We start from the raw sequence: 25,965 nt of genomic DNA, 5'->3' as shown, positions 1-25,965 counted from the left end.
TCATTTCATTCTCCTCCCGTGGCTCTCGTGACCCCCCAGACTGACTGGAGGCTCTGTACTTCTGTCCCTGACAAGCTCTCTGACCTTACCTTGTTACACCCACCCCTCACTCACTTTTTTTATGTTCCTTGAATGTTCCAAACTCGTTCCCATCCCAGGGTCTTTGTTTCTAGCACCTGGAGTAATTTCGCCCCGATCCTCATGCAGCTGACTCCTCCTCATCCAGCTCCCAGCTTGTGTCACCTCCTCTCAAAAGGCTTCTTTCTGACCAAGCTTGTTGGATGGCATTCCAGTCATGTCCACGCATATCCCTGTTACATTTTCAGCAGAGCACTCATCACTACCAAACACTTGTTGGTTGTCTGTCTCACTCTACCGCATGCTAAGCCCCGGGAGGGCAGAGGCCCTGCCTTGTCTTTTTAAACACAGCAACCCCAGAGTGGAAGCAAGTGTCCAGGTCATTGTGGCTGCCATAATTTTATAGAATGAAGGAACAAACGAATGAAAACAAATATTTTCTGGCAAAGGGATGATGCTACTGAGTAAAAAAAATAATAATAATAATTTCTGGCAATTTCAAAAGTGTTCAGGTTTGTGAAAGTGATATGGAAAGTAAATACTTAAATTGCAGCTTAAAAGTGAATACAGGCTAAGAGAAAGAGCAAAGATAGCAAGGCCTACAAGGCAGCTAAGCAGAAAACAGACTCCACTGATGTGTGCTAAGGCGGCAGTAGGATTTAAAATAAACAAGGAACACTCTGATTGCTATCCTTATTTTCTAAAAGGTATTGCCAATATGTTCAGGTATCTTCTGGAAGCCCTTTTCCTCCTGAAAACCATCATCACAATCATCAACCACATTCAATCAAGTTTCCCATTCAGGAGAGGAGAGAGGAGTAGACATGGAAATTCACACACATATTCTCTTCCTACTTCCTCACCTTCCGGCGCCAATTCTGTGTTTCTTTAGTCCCGCAGGAGGCACCGTTCACACAGCAGACAGTGTGCGTGGTGCCCCCTGGGCTTGTGCACTATGGCGGTCCTGGAAAGAGGAAATCACAAGCCCAGTGTGGCAGCACATTTCTGGCTGTCTAAGCTTCTTTAGGAGGGAGGCTTTTCTATTAAACATGTCTTCACAACAGAATTTTTTAAAATGTCAAGGCTATGTACAGTCAGTTCCTAAGAACCAAAATGAAAATGAGCCAAATTGCCTATTATTCTTGAGACTGGTGCTGTGCTGGTTTTAGGTTTTAGCTTAACTTACGTGAGCTCAGGGTCCCTTCCTCTGAATGGTATCCCTGGGACTTTCTGCTCTCATCCCAAAGGTTTCTCTCCTACCTGCGCTTCCCTGACAGGAGAGCATCAGCCACACGATTCAGTGAGAAGGTAGCCTTCCAGGACCTCCTGGTGTTGTATTTGAGATAGTGTGGATTATGGGAAACACACTCTCTATTAGGCAGGGTAATAATGACTCCTTCAAATAACAGAGATTGTACTGTATAGGAGGAAGATTTCTGATTACTTCACATAAGTTTTTATGATCGAAAACAAGGTGACCGTCTGCAAAAATAGAAAAACCCACGAGGGTCAGCAATATTTCATAGGAAACATTGGCACTCTACCAATAGGGAAGGGGATAGAATGAGTCTTGTCCCGCCTAGAGGTAGGGACTGAACCAACTGGCTGCAGTTTGGTTTTATGGTACCCTTACATTAATACCTACTCTCCAGATCCTTCTAGGAGTGCTCACAGCGGTCTCAGAATTTACCAACTTCTACCTCTAGGTGGCAGCAATCGCCTTCTGTTCTCAACATGGTCTCCTTTGGCCTTTGTTTCCTGCCTCCACTCTAACTCCACACTTCCTTCTCCTTCCCAAATACTTCACAGCCTGTAAACTTTGGGGAAGATTACTGTAAGCTACTTTCACTGTAAGAAATCAGTCCGTTCTTGCAGCTAAGCTATAGCGTTCTTCAAAGAGTACAAAATAATTCAGGTCTCAAGTGAAAAATAATAGAAAGCTGTTTTCTTTCTCCATTCCTATCAACAGCACACTCTAAGGACAGCCATGTTTTTCTTTAGAGTATTGGGGGGGGGGGGGCCAAGAACAGAGGAATGAGAAAACTGATGGAAGTGGAGATACTTCAATTTTACAATAATGTTAATTTAATTTTATGGGTGATTTTAAATCCCTGCTTTTCTAGAGGATGTAATTCAACTCAGTCACTTTCCGTTACTTCTGACAAAGAAACCTCACCTGATAAAGGAGACTAAACTGAGTGAAAAATCCAAACAGAGGCAATGGCTACAAGTAGACAGCGGGTTCCAGCAGGGTCTGCAGCTCTCCAGCTACTTATTTTTTTAAGATTTTATTTACTTATTGAGAGCACATGAGTGGGGGGGAGGGGCAGAGGGAGAGGGAGAGAATCCCAAGCCGACTCCCCGCTGAGCCCAATGCGGGGCTCCATCTCACAACCCTGGGGGATCATGACCTGAGCCGAAATCAAGAGGAGTGGAAATCAAGAGTCTGACACTCAATGGACTCAGCCACCCAGGCGCCCCCCTCCAGCTACTTCTTAACCATGGGCTTAATGGAGCAGGTGTGACTCAAACTGGTGTGCTATTGGTAGATACTAATTTTTGGATAAAGATATCACATACTATCTATTGCCCTCTTAAAACTGATTAGAAGAAATCTAGTGGTCAGCTGAGAAAAATCATCGTAAGGTGAGAATATATTTAATTTTGAAACTGCCAGTTCACTGTCCACGTACAGAGAAATCTCCATGACTAAAAGATGACATTGCAAATATGACTGATAAATGAAGATCAAAACAGTACTGACACATCCAGCCTTCTCACAGGGAAATCCCCTTAAGATTTATTATCCTGAGCAGTGTTCCCAGCATATTCAAGAATACATTAGGATATTTGATTGGGTCCCAATATTAGTCATTACATCTTTCAAATATGTATTTAGAAGACAACTATGATTAGCCCATTTTTTCATTCCAGATTTATTCACTGAAAAATACTATGAAGGACTAAAAGAGAATGTGCCTTTTCTAGATATGGAGATTTCTCTGAACATACATGGGCAGTGAACTAGCAATTGTATAATATAAGGTCTTTCTTCATTTTAATTTGATATATTAATTATAACATGGCTTGTACTGGTACTTTCAGAGACATATTTTTTTCATACTGGAACACAGTTTTATTCTGTGTTATTCATTAATGACTCCTACATATCCTTGTTCTTCATGTTTCCTTACAACACAACCATTATTTTAAGGTTCTACATCTGAACAGGTTTAACCAGGAGGGGAATATGATAGAGAATAATGTACACTGCACAATTTAAAAAACTCTATAAAAAGCTATGGTTTAAGTAGCTTCCCCAAAGTAACTCATGATTTCAGATTGTGTAGTTTTAAATATCCTTAACCAACCTAAAAAAACAACAATTATATGAAAAATGTTATAAAGCCCAGAATTACAAATAATTCATTTTTTTATATTTTACTTTTGCTTACTTTGGATTTAGTTTACTCTTTTTTTTCTGGTTTCCTAACATGGAACCTTAGATCACTGATTTGAGATCTTTCTTATTTTCTAATAAATATATTTGATGCAATAAATTTCCTTCTAAGCACTGCTTTTGGTGCATTTCACAGATTTTGATAAGTTTGTGTTCTCATTTTCATTGATGTAAGAATATTTCTAAATTTCTCTTCAACTTTCTTCTGTGACTCCATGTGTTAATTACAAGTGTGTTATTCAGACTCAGCGAATTTTTGGATTTTCCAAAGAAGTCCTTTTGAATACTGCACTAATATTTATCGGTCATGCTAAAATTAGTTAATAAGGGGTGCCTGGCTGGTTCAGTTGGTAGAGCATGAGACTCGCAATCTCGGAGTCGTGAGTTCAAGCCCCACACTGGGGGGGGGGGGGGGGCGCGGGTAGAGATTACTTAAATAAAAAAAAAAACCTTAAAAAAATAAAAAATAGGGGCACCTGGGTGGCTCAGTCGTTAAGCGTCTGCCTTCGGCTCAGGTCATGATCCCAGGGTCCTGGGATCGAGCCCCGCATCGGGCTCCCTGCTCCGCGGGAAGCCTGCTTCTCCCTCTCTCACTCCCCCTGCTTGTGTTCCCTCTCTTACTATGTCTCTCTCTGTCAAATAAATAAAATCTTTAAAAAAAAAAAAAAAAAAAAATAAAAAAAAAAAAAAAAAAAAAAATAAAAAATAAAATTAGTTAATAAAACATAGATGTTTTTATTACACGATAGCGGCACACCTCACTACAGTGCTGGGAAGATCTCGGGAATCAACAAAGAGTACTATGACATGCCCTCTGGGTTCTTCTCTCATGAGATATGAATGTACTTCTGAGTCACAGGTTGGTAAAAACAAAATACTCTTGGACTTTAATAGAAAAATGTCTCAGGGGGCGCCTGGGTGGCTCAGTCATTAAGCATCTGCCTTTGGCTCAGGTCATGGTCCCAGGGTCCTGGGATCGAGCCCCGCATCGGGCTCCCTGCTCCGTGGGAAGCCTGCTTCTCCCTCTCCTGCTCCCCCTGCTTGTGTTCCCTCTCTCGCTGTGTCTCTCTCTGTCAAATAAATAAATGAAATCTTAAAAAAAAAAAAAAAAAGACAAGAAAAATGTCTCAGAAATGGTGACCTTTATGGCTCAGCATGATCTGATAGCCCTAATTCTTCTATAATTAAAGAAATAATTGCAGAAAATAACCCTCTTTGATTTTTTCCCCCCAAATCTTCTCTATTGTGACAGAAGCAATGCTAGAGACAAAATCAGCTGATACTAACAGGAACGTGAAACACTTTTATCATGAGGTTTCTTGCTGAAATTCTGGGTAATGGCGAATTCAGGAAAATTAGACTGAAGGTCTTTAATAAGGTCAATGGGAAAGACAGTATACAATTTTGAAGTACACATAATTGTCACCAAGCTCTGAGGAGGTGGTGGAGGTAATTAAAGAATTTAATAGCTGAAAGTGGATTATAACACACCAAAAGATGTGAATTTGGAGGGAATTAAAATGTAGCAACACCCTGGAAGCACTTCTTTTCATTGTAATTCAGTACGAATACAGAGAACTTGCAAACCGGTTCACGATTACATGAACTACGGCCCATTTTCCGAATTTGTTATCAAACACGGAGACAGCATGCTTCCGAACGAAATCTAATGGCAACCTGCGGTTACTTATTTGCCAACAGGTATGGATTAAAAAACTCACGAGGCCAGGCAGGCCCTTCTGGGAACTAAAATTTACACATACTAATGTCCATACATATTACCATAATTTTTACTCTGTAAGCCAAGAAGCAAAGCGGTGGAATGCTCTGGTAATTAAAATAATATAATCAATATTATCTATAAATAACGAGCATGCAAGGATCCCTAAGATGCTGAGCAAGCACTCTGGCAAAGAGTAACTGCCACATGGCAGAGCGGGCGGCAATGTCTTCAGTAGGACCTCTCCTCCGTCTCCCTTCGCTCCCGGGATCATACCAGTGTCACGGGAATTTCCCAGATAAAAGCCTTCTGCTTAACTGGTAATGAATTAAGTACCTACCTCACTTAATTGTTAGCATTTCTCTTGCTTCACCCACAGGTAGCAACTGACCGGGCAGGTTTATAGAGACCTGGGTTTATGCCCACGTCTGCCATGTTACCGTGCTGTCATTTCCTTCAGCTCTGAAACGGATTCCTACGTTTGGAAATGCTCTGTCCCTCCCCAGAGGACCAGTGCTGCGTCAGCTTTCTGAGAGCTTTCCAATATCGACAACTTCGGTGCCTTCCTCTAGTAAGGCAAAAAGTTCAAACGAGAAGTGTTCTTATTTTTATGACACAGATACACTAGTTATACTTTCAGGAAGATTCTGTGAAATCACATCTAACATTTGCAACTGTATGCATTTAAACATCCGAGTTCACGGTAGCACGCTACAGCCAACAAGAGAACATCACAGTGAAATCCGTGACACAGTACTTTGTCATATCCAAAAGCGAAATGTGATTCACATTCAGAATGTGTCATAATTTGCATAGTTATCCTATTAAACTGGAGCTTCCTGGGGTATACAGAGACCTGACATCTCAGGCATGTTGGTAAGAAATAAACCATAATTGAGACGGGTGGTGGCAGCATCCAACTGGTTAGAACAAATTACTTCTATTTGACTGCTGATAATTCCTGTTCATGATACTTTATTTTCTGTGTCGTTATATAAACAGCCCATAAAATCTCTATTATGTAATGCCCACTACCACTCTTACATAAGAGCCCTAGATGGATGTTTGGGTGCACAGCATACGCACCACTATGATGATCACTCAAAAATGATATATACCCAAGTCCTCTAAATCTTTAGGAATGGAGCGGGGTAGAGGGTGAAGTGAAGGGGAGAGAAGAAAGGGTGAAAAGCTAAAAATGAGCATATACCAAAGTCTATGTCTTCGGGATATTCCCACGGATCCTGGAAATTTCTGGAGCCTGAAATCAACTTCAGTCAGAGATATTTCCCACCAAGCCCCTCCCTGTCCTGCTCCCTCCAACCTACACATACACACCAAACACAGGTTCCAGATCTCTATTACATCTTTGGGAATAAAACAACCAAAAGACAATATGGAAACAGCCACTCTCTGTGGGATTGATATCAGAATATAATAGCTTCACACAAAAAGATCTGTAAAGAACAAAAGTCTATCTGCACATTCAATTCTAATAAAACTTGCCCCATTTCCCCTCAATGGAGCAAAATTTTTTTCCCCTGGCATTATTACATGCAAGAAAGAGTGGTAAATGCTCTAAAAAAGGTTTTGATGGTTATTGGGACAAAGGAAGGTATGATTACCTCTGCTTAGGGTCAGTGGTGAAGGAAAGACAGATGTGCCCATGGAAGAGAATGAAATTTACACGCTGAGCCTCAAAGGCTTCATCAATCCTCAAATCAACAAATATTACTATAGTGGGGTGGCAGGGAGGGGAGAGCCGTTCTGAGGGACAGAGTTTATGTCTGGTTGGATTGCTACCTTTGATTAATTGAATATTAAATGAGTTGTACAATGATCTCGTGTTCTTACTGGGGTGCTAACATATCCGTCATGAAGTTCTTAATGACATTCTTTAATCCCTGGAAGTCAGCAGAGAGTTACAGCAAACCTGGCTCCATCCTAACATCTGTCACTGGACCTCTTACACATCCTGGTGCTTTCATCTCCTCCCTGGGTATGGATATTTGTTATCACATTTTCTTTCCATTCAAGCAGGTCTGTTTGCCTTGAACAGACGTTCTTTTCCACCCATTACTTCAGTTCCAGAGAGAAGAAAGGCTGCCATAGGAATGAGGCCAGTGGATGTCCTCCCATATTAATATTATGCAGAGGAAAACACTACTTAAAATTTTAAACCACCCTTACTCAATGATAAACACTGGTTTCCTAGCTCAACCACAGCCGCTGACATTTACAACCTATCAATTGTCATGCATTTCCTATGCATAACTTATAAGTTCAAACCTTTTCACGTTTTAGTGAAGCTTAATTGCTTTTCTGATGAATATTATTTTTTAACTGATTGGAGCATTTGCTAACCCAACTTCACAAAATCACCCAGCATCACTCACATATGGTGTTTGCAGATCTAACTCAAGCCAGAGCCAAGCTAGTGTTGAATTTATCTTATAATTCTATAAATTATCTCCAACTTCTATTTGGGGAAGATCAACAGTCACTTCCTCTTTATCTCTATGGCTAGCAAGAGTATTTAAAGTTTCTGAATTTCCAGAGCCAATCTTTCACAAAGAAATAGCAAGTGTTTATCACTTAACTGGATATCGATGCTGGGTGAGTCACTGGCTTCTTCCTAGCCAGCTCATTTCTTTCCATATACCAGCCCCATAGCATTTACTTTAGGAAACTTCGAGGTAGTATATATAATAGGAATCTTAACTAACTCATGACCAAATAAAGCACATGTTTTAAATCCATGTATGTTCCTACTATAGTTAATTTAGAAATGTCTCCAGGTCCTAGTATATCAGTTTCAATATATAATGGAAGCAATAACTCAACCCTCTGCTTTTCCTACTAATTCCGGGTCCTTACGCAGAAACTTTCTCTGGCATAGATTTCCTTAAAGTTGTTTTCCTTTATACTTTTTCTCTTCTGCACTAGCTACTCTCAAATTGGTCTAAATAGAACTGATAACATTTCCCTCTGATATAAGTATACCTCCTTAGTACATTATCCACATTTTATTACATATTATATGTTGTTTATATGATATAATATTGTGTATTACACATGTGTGAAGTGACATCTCTCTCTCTCTCTCTCACACACACACACACACACACACCCCTCGCTCAACTACAAGAGAGTGAGTCCCTTGAGGACAGAAACCATGTTTTATTTATCTTTCTAATCTAGTGCTTTTCACAGTGCCAGAGAATGTAAATAAATGTTGCTGAATAAATAAAAGTTGAATTTTCTCAAGGCTAGTAGTAAAAATCCTTTTTGTTTTTCATGGATTACTTCTCTGGAGATAAAAGTGGTTTAAACTTACTAAACAAATAACGTGCTATGAATTATGTAGGAACAAGTTACCATTCAGAAAGGAAGAGTGAAGGAAAGAATATTTGTTACTTACTCAGTGATCTGCATTTAGCCATTGAGAAATCAGTTGTTAGAAAGTGGATATGCTACTTGGCAATGCCGTACTGTATTCATTAGCTGATGGTGCTCACTTGAGCATCTCATATTCTCTGTATGTTATAAAGTTTCTTTAGTACAGTATGCCTTGTACTGGGAAGGAATATCAATTCTGTGCAGTCAAGAAAGGACCTGCTTCTCCCTTTCCTTTTGTGTAACGGGCGTCAGCATTATTCTCTTAGCTTTCCAGGTGTGCAGGGGACAATATGCTTTAGTGACTGTGAGAAACCATGAAGGATGCCCCTGCTTTTAGACAGTGTAGAAGCAAATGGCTATATTCTCTGTGCTCCACTTCCCCCTCTGTGAAAAAGAAAAGCATAATATTTAACAACATCACCAAGCTATTGTGAGGGTTAATTAGATTTAATGGGGGAAGGGAGGTGAGTTGATTACGCACTATTCAAATTCAAAGAATCATTTTGTCAGTCTAAAAATAATCCTGATTTAGGAATAAAATTAATTTGGAAGCTCAATCTTTGGTAATCATCTTCCCACACTTAAAAAAAAAGCCATAGTTTTTAATCAAAATCCCATTCTAAGCACAATCCAATGAAGTACAAATGGAGATCTGTGAATTTCCATTCCCTTTTCAAGTAATACAGTGCACGGCTCACGTTTTTCTTTTTCTTTTCTTTCTTTTTTTGAAGATATATTATGTGTAGAAAGGTTAATTTTTTGGCATGGAGTAATGTAAACAAATAAGGTACATTAATTTTTTTGTTTGCTTCACATGAAACATTTGTGAAACAGTTTAAATTACTTTTTTAAAGAATGAGTAGTCAATGTTTTATGACTGTAATAATTTTTCAGGTCATTTCTGGTAAGTTCCATTTATTTACTTATTTATTTATTTATTTTCAAGAACTAGTCAGTCAAAGATCTTTGATCCATGTCCTAATCACTGGACCTCATGAATATTACCTTCCATGGCAAAGTGGATTTGGCAGATATGATTAAGGATCTTGAGATAGGAAGATCATTCCAGGCTATCTAATGGTGTGCCTGAGATGCGATCCCAAGTGTCTTTGTAGAAGGAAGGCAGAAAGAAATTTGACTACAGAAAGGAAGGAGACAATGTGGTGACATGGAAAGGAGGGGGAGATAGGCATGTGATGTGGGGCCATAAGCCAAGGACTGAGAATGACCTCTCTAAGACAGAAAATGCCAGGAATGGATTCTCCCCTAGAGCCTCCAAAAGGAATCAACCCAACTGACACCTTGATTTAGCCCCATAAGACTCCTTTTGGACTTCTGAACTCCAAAACTTTAAGAGAATAAATGTGTATTGTTTTAAGCCAAAAGAAAAAAGAAAAAGAGAGAGAGAAAGAAGAAAGAAAAGGAAAACAAAAGGTCTTCATACGCCCTAAATTTAAGAAGAAAGAAAGAAAGAGAGAGAGAGAGAGAGAGAGAGATTGAGAAAGAAAGAAAGAAAAAGAAAGAAAAAAAGAAAGAAAGAAAGAAAGAAAGAAAGAAAGAAAGAAAGAAAGAAAGGGAATTCCTAGATATTTATGGCTAAGATGAGGAAAAATCATCTAAATAGTAATCATAAAAATTAATAATAGCTTAATTTACTATGAAAATATGAGAAGTAGAAGTTGGTACCTGAGAAAAATCTGAGTTGTTGCCTAAATCTCACTAAAAAATTTGTAATAGCTTCAAAAAAAAGAGAAACATTCTTTAAAAATATAACAGTGGATAATCCTAGAAAATATGCCATATCTGTTAGGGGAAAAATGTTGCCTCAGTTTTTGGTGAGTGAAGGGCTTTGGCTGAGAAGGAACTTTATTGCTTCTATTTAGAACTTTCCAAAGGAAAGGGAGACTATGTAATTTGGTTAGTCGAAATGTATTCTCTACAGAGAAGCAGAAATAATTCTCTTCTGTTTTAACATTACCCAATTAAAACTTCCCATAAGACTTACAAATTTTTATAGCTTAGACTATATACTCACCAAGCAAACTTCTGATTATTCATTCGATTTCCCCGGACCCTTGACACTGGGGACGGATGTACCCTGTAGGTGGAGGAGGAAAAAAAGCACATTCCCGATTACAAATGAAATTAAAAAAAAAAAAGAGCTGGTTTATAAATGATCTCTTGTAGGTATGCTTAATATAGAACGCCCCAGAATTTAATCACCTCTTAGTAAATGAATACAGTGAAATTCCTATGCATGCAAACCTGCTGTCTTTTTCCTTTTGTACCACTTTTAACGTAACAATGGCTTGTCACAACGTTCACTGTGCGGATCCCCAAAAGCCTGACCCCCAGTGTTAATCAAACGACAGATTCATTCAGTCCAACAAAAAGTTACTGACTAGCTGATCCTTGCCAGGTTTAGAAGTGGATAAAAGTAATGTAAAAGTTATGGTGTTTGCCTACGATGAGTCCCTTCTGACACCTTGATTTAGCCCCATAAGACTCCTTTTGGACTTCCCACCAGGGATACAAAGAGACAGTAAGTGCATACTGCCTGAGTCAACTACTGGATTACAAACCCTAAAAAGATAATGAAAGAGATCAGGATATGCCATCCCAGAATATGCTACTTTGGCCTCAGGATTATTTTGAGTTGAAAGCAAGTAGGAAATGGCAACTGTAGGAGGAGCTCTCTACTTTCCCTTTATATGCCTAAAAACCAGGACATGAATTTCCCTTTTGTAAAGGAAATTTTCCTTTGTAAAGGTGTCCTCCTCCCCCCACGTCCAATACCAGGAAGAAGAGCACAACATACAACTCTTTACTCAGACATGGTACTGAGATGAGTCTGCATAAATAACCCTTATTTACCATTAGATTCCCCCGTCCCTTCCTACAATTCACCCTCCTAGAAGCTCAAACCCCCCTTTTGACTAGTCACTCCTCCACAATTTATCACTCTTTGTTAAAATGGTATATAGGATCCACATTTTTAACCACCCCTTTGAGTTACTCATCACTGAGCATTCCTGCAAGTATGCACATTGCACGTGTAATAAATGGGTTTTTCTTCCCCCTCTTGCTAATCTGTCTTTTGTCAATTTGTTTGTTTATTTATTTAATCTTTTGTCAGTTTAACATGCAGGCCCCCAGACAGAACCTGAGAAGATAAAAGAAAAGGGTTTGTTTTGTTTTTCTTCCCCCACAATAACTTCATCCAAATGTCCAGGAACAGAATTTGAGACTGGGAGAGGAAGGAAGGTGAACAGTTATTTCCAGGAGAAAAGCTTTCTAGATGTGATGCTCTGCAGCTGGGCTTTGAGGAAGGCAGTCAATTCAAAAGTTTAGCTAAATAATGGAGAAGTAAAAACTACATTGTCTTACAAGTTTCCAGCGTTAGAATCATCCATTGGAACAGCTTATATTTCCAAGAACTGCTGATATCTTCCAATCAGGAGCTAGCTGCTGAACCTCCACCCCTTTGTGGGTCACTAACTGGCAAGACAATATGCCCTACTTCCTGCTTCCTTATGGCCAACTTCCTGCTTTTTTCTATCTTTACTGTAATTTGTGAGATCTAGGCAGTCTTTCAGCTTGTGGTATTGTTATGTCCCACACATTTCTCTCATTTACAGGAAAGAAAACAGAAATTTTATTTTTTATTTTTATTTATTTTTTTAAAAGATTTTATTTATTTATTTGACAGAGACACAGCGAAAGAGGGAACACAAGCAGAGGGAGTGGGAGAGGGAGAAACAGGCTTCCCACAGAGCAGGGAGCCCGATGCAGGGCTCGATCCCAGGACCCTGGGACCATGACCTGAGCCAAAGGCAGATGCTTAACGACTGAGCCACCCAGGCGCCCCGAAAACAGAAATTTTAAGTGAGTCTTTGAGCCTTGTCAGAACCAACAGCTCCAACGTTCACTAGAACCCAGCTGTCCATAGTTGTTTAGCAAGTGAAAATCATTTCAAAACAGATAATACCGTTCCAGCTCTGTAGAAGGGCTAAATGCAAACTTTCTGTAAATCCAGAGCCAGACTGCACTTTGCACTGGGAAGGCTTATTTCTTCCAACAACCCTTATTAACATTCTTTTCCTCACAGCGCTTCTCAATGGCTGCTGCAGCTGAGCTGCTCAGCACAGATTTTCTGCTCTGCATGGGGGAGGGGATGTTAATTATGCAGAAAGATGGAGAGAGGCCAGACAGCCCCTCTGGTGAACTGTCTCATTCAAGCACGGCCCACTTCCTGCTGTTTTGCAGCTACAAGGATCACCTGTTGGTCTTGGCATCTGGCCAAACTGGGGCCTAGCGGAAACGACAGACTCAGCTAGAAATGAAAGCCAGCTCATATTCCGGCACCCCAAATTGGGGAGAGAGGAAAAAAACATGCAATAGAAACACAGAAGAATTATACAAAAGGTAGCACGGCTCATTTTTTCTTCTCTTTTCTTCTTGTTTCAGTCTGTCTGCTTGAAATACAATCAACAAAATGGAATTATGAGCCAAAAAACATCTCCCCACTTAAATCCCCCTGACCCAAGGGACAATACAGGAAGTCCTCTTAACCTTCCCTACAGCCTCTCTAGGCTATCAGAGTCCTACTACCTAAATGAAGTTCTAAGGAGTAATAGCCTGAACGCTTACGATTTGTTAATTCACTCCACATCCTTTAAATGTTTAGGTCCTGTATTTCTTCCTCCTTAACCTTCATATTTCCATTCATCATAATCCCACCAGGTGATGTTTGATGATGGAAGTCTTCTCTTACTGATGCTTCTCATTCCATATATCAGTAGAGAAAAATGGGCCTGTTTAACTTATAATTACAATATCCTCTAGGTAACTGTATCTTTTAACAAAATTTCATTGATCCATAGATCAAATACCATACGTAGGCAATTCCTGTAATGTTTTAACAGTCTACAAAGAATTCCATGACTGTGTGGAGATAAACAAATAATTACAAGGTTTCTTAAATTAAAATGGTAAAACAAGAAAGCTTTTTTCCCCCTTCTGAAAGGGGGTAAATTGATAACCCGGAGCATACTTCATGTGATAAAGGAGACATAAGGGTTCGCATTTCAGCTCCTCCCCAAATTTTATTTCTTGAAAAGGCTATGAGGTGTTTTTGTGAGCTCAGGCTACACTGTGGCGCTTCTGGCCATTGCCTCCTTTCTTTACACATATAGCAGCCAGGCAGGTAGCAAAGTCAAAACCCCAGGAGGAGAAACCACCACCTAATCTGCATGTCATGCATTATTCATGACCTCGATTCCTGCACCTGCATCTAGGCAGGAAGCTTGCAGGGAATGTTCATTATTCTTCTCTTAGCCTCACACAGGCTCGATTACTGCTAAGCCACTTTGTTCTGTAACTAAGGGTTTCAGGCCTTAGTACTAACCGCTGGATATGGAAAGAAAAAAAAAAAATCACCACGCGAAAGAAAAGAGCAATTTGGATTGTTGTGCAACACACACTGAATCCTACAATGTGCTCTTCTGAGACTGACAGTTAGCGTCCGATGGAAATGCTCACATTTGGGGATCTACATTACGTGGGCAAAGGGAAGCCCTATCAGTAAGGCCAGGTATACCAACTGTTCTACCGACATGCGCTTACTCATCGAAGACACACGGCGTGTTTAGAACTGTGCCCAACACAGGGCTTAATTTAGCCTCCCTGCTTAGCATGTGAGAACTTTTAAAATATCTTAATACAAAAATGGTTCTTTCTTCTTTGGATATAAGCTCCAAAGAACCTGACCCTCAAATCTTGTATTTTAACAACTAACATTTACTGTAAATCAAGAGGATAAAATCGCCCGGTTCTTCCCAATGGTTTTATGGACCTTCCTGAATGGCTGGTGGCTGGAGGTAGGAGACAAAAGCCAATACTCAACACAAATTACTGGTTACTAATGGACTGCTGGGGAAGGATACCATCCACTTTCTTACTATCCCCACCACGGAAAAGCTATGCCAATTTAAATCAAATCTTCCAGCCCCAAATGAAATTAGGAAGATGTGGTTAAGAGTACAAACTGTGGAACCAGCCTGCCTGGGATTGAATTCCAGCTCCACCATTTAACCAAGAGAGTCATGTCATCTTAGGGCAAGTCACCTAACCTCTCTGGGCTTCAATTTTCTCATCTGTACAAATGGAGGCCGTAATGGCAGCCACCCTGCTAGGGCTGTGAGATTTAAATGAGGTAACAGTTGTCAAGTGTTTAGAACAGTGCTTGGGACCCAGGAAGCAGTCAATACATGTTGGCTATCATCACTAGCAGTGTTGATTGGATCGGAAAGGATGGGAAGATGAACCTGGAATATCCAACTAATTCCAGGGGATTGAGACAACAAATGGGCTTTACAGACCTGCAGTCTTAACTACCATGCTTATATGACTTCACTAAAGGCAAGGAAGGAACAAAGAGAGATGAACACATATAGAGTAATAAGAACCGACTACTGTGGTTTCTAAGATATGGCTTACTCTCTGGCATCAACTTTTTCTGTTCTTTATTAGAAGATCTATCTTCTGTTTGCTAAATTGCATAGTATTTCAGTTACATCCCATTCGAGAACAAGTCAGTAATCACACCAATACAAAATCACTCCAGTAACTACCCCTGTGTGCCAGACACTACACTAAGTACATCAGACACATTACCTTATTTTATCCTCATAGCCTTACTGTCCACATTTCTTTGAGAAAATAGACTTAGAAGAGTTAAATAACTTGCCAGGGTGACACAGCTAGTGAGCAGCAAAATTGGAACTTGAACACAGTGATGTCTGACTTGTCCTATTCTACATTATCATCCGATCCTATGAACTCATACATATTCTCCCCACACTACCCTAAAGGATGCACTAAAGTGAATTAGCACCAGGGGCTTCAATGAGAGATTTTGCATTTAAGGCCAATTGCATATCTTATAGTTTAAGTAAATGCAAAGTGAAAGGACTAGTTTTCCTGACCTAAAATTGGCACTGGACAAAATATTAAGCATGCGGGTACTCAAGAGAAAGTCATAGCAATATAACTACTGATCACTCTTTAACTGCTTGTGAAAATCTCTTATTAGTGCTGCTATTTAAATACATAATATACAACACATGTAAGGTTAGATGGTATAATTAATTCTAGCTACATCCACTTCCTCGCTTCCCATTTTTTCTAGAACCCAATTCAATCTAACTTCAAAGATGAAACCATCTTCATCATGGTCATCAATGGCTTCCATGTTTTCAAATCTAATGGTTAATTCTCAGTCCTCATCTTCTCAAACTTTCAGTAGCAACTGTCGAAACTGATCACTTCATCCTGAAAAGCTTCTTTGCTCAGCATCAGGGACATTCTTCTGCCTTTCCTCCTTTTATTTTTTTTTCCCTTGCGTGAACCTCCTCTTCTCATTCTTTTGAACCATAAATGTTGGTGTAGCCTGGGGATCACCATAGGAGGGATTACTGTCCTTTCTATGGGCCTTATGTGCCATCCATATTATAATAACTCTCAGATTTCTATCTCCAGCCTGATCTCTAGATCTTCTCTGAATACTAGGCTTGGGTTTTACAATCTTATCTTTTTCAAAAAAAAAATTTTTTTTTTAAGGTGTTTCTTTCCATATCTTCCCAGACATAAAAATGGCAGCATCATTCACCTAGTAGCAATGTTGGAATAATACTTGAGTCCCTTCATGCTCATATGTTAGAAAGCCTGCTTAATACTGAGAAAAATCAGAATAAACTATAATTTCACAGGCCAATAAAATATTTATTGTAGGTAATTACTCATCTAGCATGATTACAGATTTTCATTATCAAGATCATAAGAAGTTATAATGTACAAATATTTTCTATTCCTCAGTCCTTTTCTATTATGTAGTAAAATTATTAGCCCATATTTTCATCCATAAATTGTTCCAATTATTCAACATAATACACACTTTAACACCTCAGTTTACTACATTTATGGAAGAACAGATTAATCTAGAAGTAATTCCACAATTGTTTGTAAATATCAGAATTTTCCTATGCACAATCACATGAAAGATAATTTTAAAGTAATTCTTGGTATTGCTTCCTTCTTACACATAGTTGTACTGAATACAAGTTATCACAATTACTCACGTTAGTTTGGATGTTTTTTATTGTAAAATATATACACTACACTTGACCAAATACAAATATGTGTGTGACTCCAGCATTTAAATTGAAGTGAGCCCTATTTATTCTCAGCTTTTATTAAGCTAGTGATTAGATGACCATTAGGAATGCCATCTATTTTTTAAAAGTTCTTTTTTTCCTTCTCATTAGACTGTAGTCTCTCTCTCTCCTGCAAAGCCACTGATGTTATTTTTAGAAGAGTGGCCTAACCTTAAACATCATATTGAATTAACGTGATAAATTTTTCCACTATGTACTATAACAGTGTAAATTTTGTTAAAAATTTAGTGTTTTGAGGGGAACAACATATATTTCTGCTATACATCAACAGAATGAGGGATTCTAGAAAAAGACCATTCGGCTTGCACAATTACATCATATTAATTAATCCCAGCCTCATCTCTCAACATCTCCAACTTACTCTCTCTGTGTCAGTGACACTGAAGATTCTCTGCCTTTCTTGTTACCTGGTTAGCAGATGTTCAACTCTAAAAAGCCATCTCAAGGTGTAGGTCAACTTGCTCTCAGTTCTCACAGCCCATGTACTTAGCACACGATAACTGAAGGTGACATTTGTTTGTATGTTTAGTTTATTTTGTCTGTCTCTCCAAATAGACAGTATACTTCAAGGGGGACAAGGGAGCTCTTCTCTTTTGCTCACTGTCCTATCTCTACTACCTGCCACAAAGCAGGCACTCAATAAATAATTCCTGCCCGATTAGACCTGTTTCCCTCCTAGACTTTAACTTCTAGGATGGATGGCAATGGCCATGTCTGTCATCACTGCATCCTCAGAGCTCAGTATATAATTATTATTAGCAAATAAACGTGGGACTAAGGAGTTAATAATTGGGGCAGTCAGCTGGGGAACAATAATATCAATCTTTCCTCTACTGCTCAGAGCCATATATGCATCACTCATATCTTTAATTTAACCAACATTTATTGTGTACCTACTATTTATGCATTAATTTGAATATTAATTGGACATCTATGGTGTCAGACACCATTCTAGGCTCTTCAGTCCTGTGAACTGTGTTGGATGAGGGAATATTACATCCTTACAAACATGATTTGACTTCAGGGAGCCTACAGTACGACCACGAGTTTGGACAATAAATGGTCATCATGTGCAATGTGATAAATGGCTATGGGAGCAGATAAAAGGGGCATCTGAATTAATTAAGCTTCAGAGTAGGCCCGGAAGTTTCCCTAGGACAATATGGAGAGGCGCTGAGGGGTGGAGATGGCCAAGAGCAAAACTACAAATTGTTCTGGGTGACTACAGTAAAGCATTTGGCAGGTCTGGATGGGTAGGAGATTATGTACTAACAGGGTCTTGATCAGGGAAGATCTCATGTATTGTGCTAAGCAGTTAACTCAAAGAGTTAAAGGGCAATGCCCAAAGGCTTTTAAAGTTAGAACTGACACCATCAGATTTGTGTACTAGAAAAGGCAGCAGGGTAGAGAGTGGCCTGAAGAGAATGCATCATTCCACAAGAAGAACCATTGGAGGCCTACTGTAAAAATGTTGCCAAAGCAGGATCAAAGATGGCAGCAGTGGGCATAGTGGAGCAGGAATGGAGAAAGAGTAAGAGGAAGACAGATACATAATAAATCAGGTGTTATCCCTGGGACTTGGTATAAATATGTGCAAGATGTGCGGAGGCAAGGCAGAATAAGGAAACAAGTTTTGGCTAACACCTAGAGCTGTGAATTGGGTGATCAGAGGAGCCAATGTAAGGAATAAAGATTATGTGTGGGGATTAAAAAAATACACTAAGTTTCTGTCCATTGCTTATACAGATCTGGGGTTCAACAGAGCATTTTAAGAAAAGAGCTGGAGATGTGAGCATCCTTACCAGATAAATGGTTGATGAGCACTGAATTTCATGGAGGCACAATTTAAGTGAGAAAAGCAGCAGGCTAAGGCCTGGACACCATGCATGACTTCTTGCATGACTTTATTTTTATTATTATTTTTAAAAAATATTTATAATTTGAGAGAGAGAGAGAGACAACAAGGCAGAGGGAAAGGGAAAGGGGAAAGGACAGAAGCAGCCTCTGCTAAGCACAGAGCCTGATGCAGGGCTCCATCTCACAACCCTGATATCATGACCTGAGCCAAAATCAAGAGTCGGACTGAGCCACCCAGGCGCCCCTTTCTTGCATGACTTTAAATCTCTCTTCCTACTCATTCAGGGAATGCCAGAGATCTCCACTTATTGATAGGAAATTGGGAGTTTCATGACTCAATTTAGGCTCGTAAGATCTCATAACCTGTATTAAGAGAGGTAAGACATGATCTCTTCTACTCTTCCCTTGATGTCAGAAAAGCCAAAAATAATCAGTTTTTCCTTCAGTGTTGCCTTGGGCAGTAAGTAAATGGCCCCAACATCAATTCCATCAAGCAACCCATAAAACAGGAGTCATCCTTGACTGAACTTCTCTCCCCATATCCAGCCCATTCTCAGGCCTGTCCACTACATTGTCTCCATTCTATCCACTTTTCATTTCCACAGCCACTCACCTATTTTAACTCATACCTGTCTCTTAGCAGCACCACTCCCAAAATCTTCTCTCCTAATCCATTTTCTGCACTAGAGCCACAGTAGATACATTTAAAAAGCAAATCTGTTCTTCTCACTCCACTATCCCTTTAGTGGCTTTTCATTGCTCTTGACATAGACCTAAATCTCAACTTGGCCTAGATGCCAATGATGTGGCCCCTGCTCACTTCTCCAGCTTCACTTTCCCACAATAACGCCCTTCCTCACACCCCGCTCTCTGTGATCCAGTCACCCTGCCTCCTTTCAGTTTCTCTCTCTCAGATCCGTGTCTCTGCATGTGTGGTTCCTTTTATTTTTTTAGAGTTTTATTTAAGTCATCTCTACACCCAATGTGGGGTTCGAACTCATGACCCCGAGATCAAGAATGACATGCTCTTCTGACTGAGCTGGCCAGGCATCCCTGTGTTGTTCCTTTTATACAAAACCTCCAACATGGCCCCTTCACCTCTGTAACTCTTCCTTGTTCTCAGCTCTCAGCTCAAATACCACTTTGCTTTCCCTGACTGACCAAACTAGACCATGTCTCTATGTTACAGACTCCCATTATTCTTTCCATTAGTCCTTCACAGTTCGTATCAGGCTTATACACACTTGTATATGTAAGTGATTATTTGATGGAGCACTTTGGTGGTGCAGTTGGTTGGGCATCCGACTCTTGATTTCGGATCAGGTTGTGATCTCAGCGTTGTGAGACTGAGCCCAGTGTCTGGGGGGCTCTGTGCTCAGTGGGGAGTCTACTTAAGACTCTCTCTCCCTGGGGCGCCTGGGTGGTTCCGGCGGTTAAGCGTCTGCCTTTGGCTCAGGTCATGATCCTGGGGTCCTGGGATGGTGCCCCGCATCGGGCTCCCTGCTCAGTGGGGAGCCTACCTCTCCCTCTCCTCCCTGCTCGTGCTCTCTCTCACTATCTCTGTTGCTATCCTTGTCTCTCTCTCAAATAAATAAAATCTTAAAAAAAAGAAGTGATTATTTGATGAAAAGCAGGAACTACTTCTCCTTAGTTCTCCACTATACGCCAGGAACAGGTCCTACATCTGGTACAAAGGCATATATTAAATATTGCTCTGTAAATAAAAGGAGATAATGGGATATTATAATAGTAGCCTTTTTATTTTTCTAAGATTTGTTCTTGCACTATCTGGAAAAATGAATAAGTAAATATATATAATTTAATATTTAATTTAATATTGATTATATTTATCTTTAATATATATTACAGATAAAGTACAAAGTGGAAGGGATGGTCAGTGAAAAGTGATATGGCCCGGGTGTCATCCAAAAGAAGCTTTCACCCTCCCAGGAGATGGGTTCTTTCGATCTGCATCGGCCTGTGTCCAGCCCTGTGTGCACACAGGACCCATCCCAGGCCAGGATGCCAACGCAGACGCGTCCATCACTTCCTCACCTCTGGGGAAATTTGTGCAAGACTAGTGGACAGGGTGACGAGACTGCTGAGATTCACCTGAGGTATGCAGTTTAGTGTTGGACCAATGAGAATTTCTTGGTTTGCATAATGGCACTATGATTATGTAAGATACCAACAATAGGGAAGCCAAGTAAAAGGTATCTATGAACTCTCTACAGTATTTTTGCAACTTTTAACTCCAAAAATCATTTCAAAATAAAACATTTTAAAGTGCTATTCCTTTGCTGGGATAATAATATAAGCAATACAGATTGTCTAGAAATTACTTTTTCCTATTTTATTTAGTGATGTGTTTTTTCATTCTTTCCAACAGTTATGACCGATAACATTCATTCTATATGCACTGATAAACACAGAGTATATGTGCGTATACATTCTCGTACACCTTTTTTTTTTTTTTAGGCAAACAAACTCATCGATCAATTCTACTACTTTGCCATACCATGGTTTTTACATGCATTGGGTACAGAATTATTAACAGCAGGAATGTTGAAAAGTGGTAGAAAGAAGGAGTAATAAGAAAAAAAGAAGACCCATTAAAAGGTTAATAGAAATAATGCCATGATGAGATTCCGGGGAGGGGGGGATTTAGATAAGGTCTAAGAGAGCAACAACTTATATTGTGGAACTGACATTTATCCAGGTGACACAGATCCCCAATTCCTGCTTTAACCTGAGATACCCTGATAATTGCTTCAATTTTCCACTTCATTTTGCATGTGTATAAGTCTGATGTATTATTTTTCAGTGTTCCACGTACGGTGCATTACGATTCCTGTCCTTTAACATGTGAACTGAAATCCTTTAATTTCGTCGTTAGCGCGGACTGAGTTGGAGGAATTTCATGAACTGAAAGACATACTGATTGGTAGTTATTCTATTAGTCACACTAGTAATGTCTTTTATTTAGTGTGCTCTGTCGAGAAAGAATAGTAAGCAGCTGAAGAATCACTTCAAACGCTTTTACTGCCTCTGGCCGCATTAATTTTGAGATACCTCATTTAGGCTAAAAAAAGAGGCAAAGCTAAAGTATGTAATATGGGCTTTTTGTCACCCCAAATTGGATCTATTACAATTTAGCATTCTCTCAAGAAGGTGTTATAGCTCACTAGGCTGTACCATTTTTTTCTTTGAGTAGGACAAAATTTTACATCATTCACAAGCATAATGAAAACGACATAAACTAGACTCTAAAGATGATAAGCCATCTCTAAGGAGAAAATGTAGCTTACATTTCACTGACAGTAAAATTTCAAATGCCAGAAAGCCCCCAATCTGGTAATTATATGTAACCACTGTCTCTAATTATTTTAAATAATGTGCTTAAAAGAAATGCACGTACATATTTGTGTGTCTGTGTGTGTGAATCCTGATATGCTCTCCTCTAAGTGGGCACCAAATAAATCAAAGGCAATGGTATCCAACAGACGGATTCAGCCCAAATCATAGAGCAGGCTGATTTGTAAACAGCTGCAGAGGATGTTCTCTTACTGCCAAAACTGATGGTCAAGAAGCTTGGATGACTAAGGCAAAGGAGCCAGGAACTGATCTACTAGCTCCTGCAGAGACACTTCATTTCAGAATTTGGCATTTGAGGTCAAGAGCTGCCAGACACATCAATCAATACCCACAAGGCTAAAGGTGCCTGTGGAGATTGGCAAGGAGTAGATGAAGTACCACTCCTCAGCTCACCAATAGGATCGGACAAAGAGCAATGCACCCACCATATAGGCACTTCCAAAATGCACCAGGCCCTCTACAAGTGATCAACATCACCTCCCCCAGTTAGTTCAAATTTGCCATTCTCTCCTCAGCCCCAGTGTCAATCACCAGTATTCTCCTCTCTCTGCTTCCCGTAGCACTGGTCCAAGAGGCTACAGGGTTTCTCTGGCAGAAGCATGTATTGGCTATTATTTTACTAAATAAATTGGGCAAATCAAGGCATAGCCGGTTTACTTATTTGGTTATTTCTGAATCTGATACCGATCACAACATCATTGTTCTGGTTGTTTGTGAAGCCCCCTACTGTGACTGAAAAAATGATAAAGAGGAAAGAACTGATTAAAAAGTAGCATTACTATGTTCACAGCACCTGCCAACCAATTCAGGTAAGAGTCAAGTAATCTAAGATATGGCCTCTGACCTTCAAAAAAAGACTGTTGTCCAATTGAATGAGTATCTAATAGCATTGGAGAGGTTAAATAATAACAATATATGGTTAAGAATAAGTTCCAGTTCTCCAAATGGAAGATACAGTTATAACAAAATAATGGAAACACTATTTCCAGAGAGCAGAGGAGAGAAAAATCGTCAAGCTGATGATAGGAGAGGTGGGCCGGGTCTCACAGGACACAGCGTCGGAGCAGGCGTGGAGAAGCAGCTAGGTGTGCAGTAAGGAAACAAGGATGAGCAAGCAGAAAGAGGTGGGGAAGATGAGTAGAGCATGCGACCACCGCAGCTGGAAGGAGGAGTTCACGTAAAAGGGTGCAGCCCAGAAGGTGGAATGTCTGAGGGCTGATAGATGTTTGGGAATTTCTGGCTCTGGAAAGTGCAAAGCTGCTGGAAGATTTCATTTCAGAGGAATAATGTTGTTGCATAAGAATTCATCATGAGCGGTGTGCCGAATGACTAAAAGTGAGGAAGACTAGCGTCAAGATAATCTTGGTGATACGGCCATGTTCACCTGTAAAGGGACAAAAGTCTAAGCCAGAGAGGTCCTGAGGGAAAGGGATGGAGTGAACAGAAGAGATGAGATATAAGAACTGGCAAAACCTAGCGACACTGGATAGAGGAAGGTGAAGGGAATACTAACACTTTGAGAGTGTTAGAACGGAGGGAAATTTGGGTTTAGTTTTAGGCAGCTGCAAATGAATGACTGCAATTCAGGAGGGCAGATGTCTCGAATGGATCTGATTTCCATAAACATGGCAGCGAAAGCTGCAGCTAAAGAAGCGGCTGAGGGTGTCTGCTCCAGGGGCGGGGAGTGTGGGGGGCAGGGGCAAAGGAAGAATCAAGGAGTTGGAAGGAAAGCCCATGAGCTAAGGGGAAAAGCAGTAGGAAAAAGACCCAATCAGAAGTAAACACAGTCCCTGTCAAATTTGGTAAAAGGAATGAGAGAACTGAGAAACAATCATTAGAGTGGGTCAATTAGGCACCATCGTAAGAACGGACTTTTGGTAAAGCTACAAAAGTGATGGAGCCAGGCTCTAGCTTGTTAATGCTTGAGATTGAGGATAAAGCAGAGAATGCTGGGAAACATCTGTTTGAGAGGCTTTTCCATGAAAAATAGAGAAAGAGCTAGAATAACTAGTTGGGACAAAATAGTAACTTGATTGTTCTTTTTCTTTTTTTCTTAAGAAAATGGAAACTAAAGGGAGCCTGGGTGGCTCAGTTGGTTGGGCATCTGCCTTCAGCTCAGGTCATGGTCCTGGGGTCCTGGGATTGAGCCCTGCAGCGGGCTCCCTGCTCGGCAGATGACATAATAAAAATATATATATTTGGTCTTTGCCTGAGGTTCCTGGCACAGAGCTCCTAAAACCCTTGCAATTTTCTAAGCAATCACAGGAGCTTTTGTTACAAGCCCCTTTAACTACATGTGAGTTTATGCTAATAGAGCCCCCAGACAGCTTCAGCATGAGGCTGGTCACCAGAGAGACCAAGCATGTGATCAGAAGGTTAGAACTTTCAGCCTCACCCTGTGTCAGGCAGAGGGGCTGGACACTGAGTTCAATCACCAATGGCCAGTGATTTCATCAATCACACCTATGTAATGAAACGTCCATAAAAACTCCTGAATGACAGGATTTGGAGAGCTACCTAGTTGGTGAACCCCCAGACATGCTGGGAGGATGGTGTGCTGGGATGGGGCATGGAAGCTCCAAACTTCCCTATCTTGTCCTATGTGTGTCTGTCATTTGGTTGTCCCTGAGTTGTATCCTTTATAATAAACTGGTAATAGTAGGTAGCACTTTCTTAAATTCTGTGAGTCTTTCTACAAAATACCGAACTTGAGAGGGTCCTGGGAACCCTCAAACTTATAGTTGGCCAGGGCTCAAGGACTGAGTCCCTGACCTGAAGGGACTGTGTTAACTCGGGACACTTAGCGTCAGACTGAACTGAGGGGCTAGACACCCCACTGGCATCATGGGATCGGAGAATTGGTTGTTGTTTGAAAAAACAACCACACAGTATATTATCCAAACAATTTTATATTGGGCTTTAGTCATACTCCTATTTCCCATGTGTGCTGGCCAAATATGAGAATAATGCATATAACACCACTGTCAATAAGTGAAATTAAGATTTCTGAAGACTGTAAATTAAACTGTCTTTTAGAAATTCCCCCAAATTTTTGCTGAGCCTATTTTCCCTCAATCATCATTATTAGAAAATGTGTAAGGATGAATGACCATAAAATGGAATTAACCCATATTTTATCTACCAATCCTGATACTCTCTGTTAAATAATCAAGAGAAACTGAATTTACACGATCTGATTAGAGCAGTTTGCTTAAATTTCTAGTCCCAGATGAAGTACAGATGTTATACAAAATAGGCTACGTCTGGAAATTGCCCACAAATACATCCTTATTATTTAGCATTGTTTTTGCTTTAAAAAAAAAGGAAGAGTCTTCCCCAGAGTCCCTGAGATACATGCAGAAAATAAGAAGAATCAACCTAGAAAAGAACAGAAAAAAAAAATCACATGCTTGTACTAAACAACAAACACAAAGTACAGGCCTAAAAACTGCACATGACCAAACAGGAAAGTAGAAATATCGTGACCAAAAAAAAAAAAAAAAAAAGATAAAATTAAAATAGAATTCTTACATTCCTGCCCTGGAGATTTAAGAAAGAAAGGATTATGATTCAGTTAATTATACAAAAGATAAAATTACAGTCCAGTATTTGAAAAATAAGAGTTAACTGAAAGGACTTTTTAGTTTCTATTGTTTTGCAGGTCCAGTGCTACGCATTAGTAAGGTAAAAATGCATAAAATACTGCCTCCACCCTGAGGGACTTTCCAGGCTAGAGAGCTCAAGCATTATAGAGACTGCATGGAAGGGCGTCATGCTGCATGGTTGAGTATAGACTCTGGACCAGGATACCTGAGTTCAACCACTACTAGGTTCTACCACTT

General features: G+C 40.0%; 1 protein-coding gene across 3 annotated transcripts in view; it reads right to left on the bottom strand.

The window, feature by feature from the left end:
- Nucleotides 1–25,965, bottom strand: part of KLF12 (KLF transcription factor 12) — a 575,200-nt gene that overhangs the window by 58,236 nt on the left and 490,999 nt on the right. For all 3 annotated transcript variants that reach the window (XM_078070259.1, XM_078070258.1, XM_078070260.1), the window contains one exon: nt 10,693–10,755. In XM_078070259.1, the coding sequence (XP_077926385.1) occupies nt 10,693–10,755 (63 nt within the window). The remainder of the gene's footprint in view (nt 1–10,692; nt 10,756–25,965) is intronic.

This window comes from Halichoerus grypus, chromosome 4 (assembly GCF_964656455.1).
Source record: "Halichoerus grypus chromosome 4, mHalGry1.hap1.1, whole genome shotgun sequence".
Taxonomy (NCBI): Eukaryota; Metazoa; Chordata; class Mammalia; order Carnivora; family Phocidae; genus Halichoerus; species Halichoerus grypus.
This window is presented reverse-complemented; position numbering and strand designations above follow the sequence as displayed.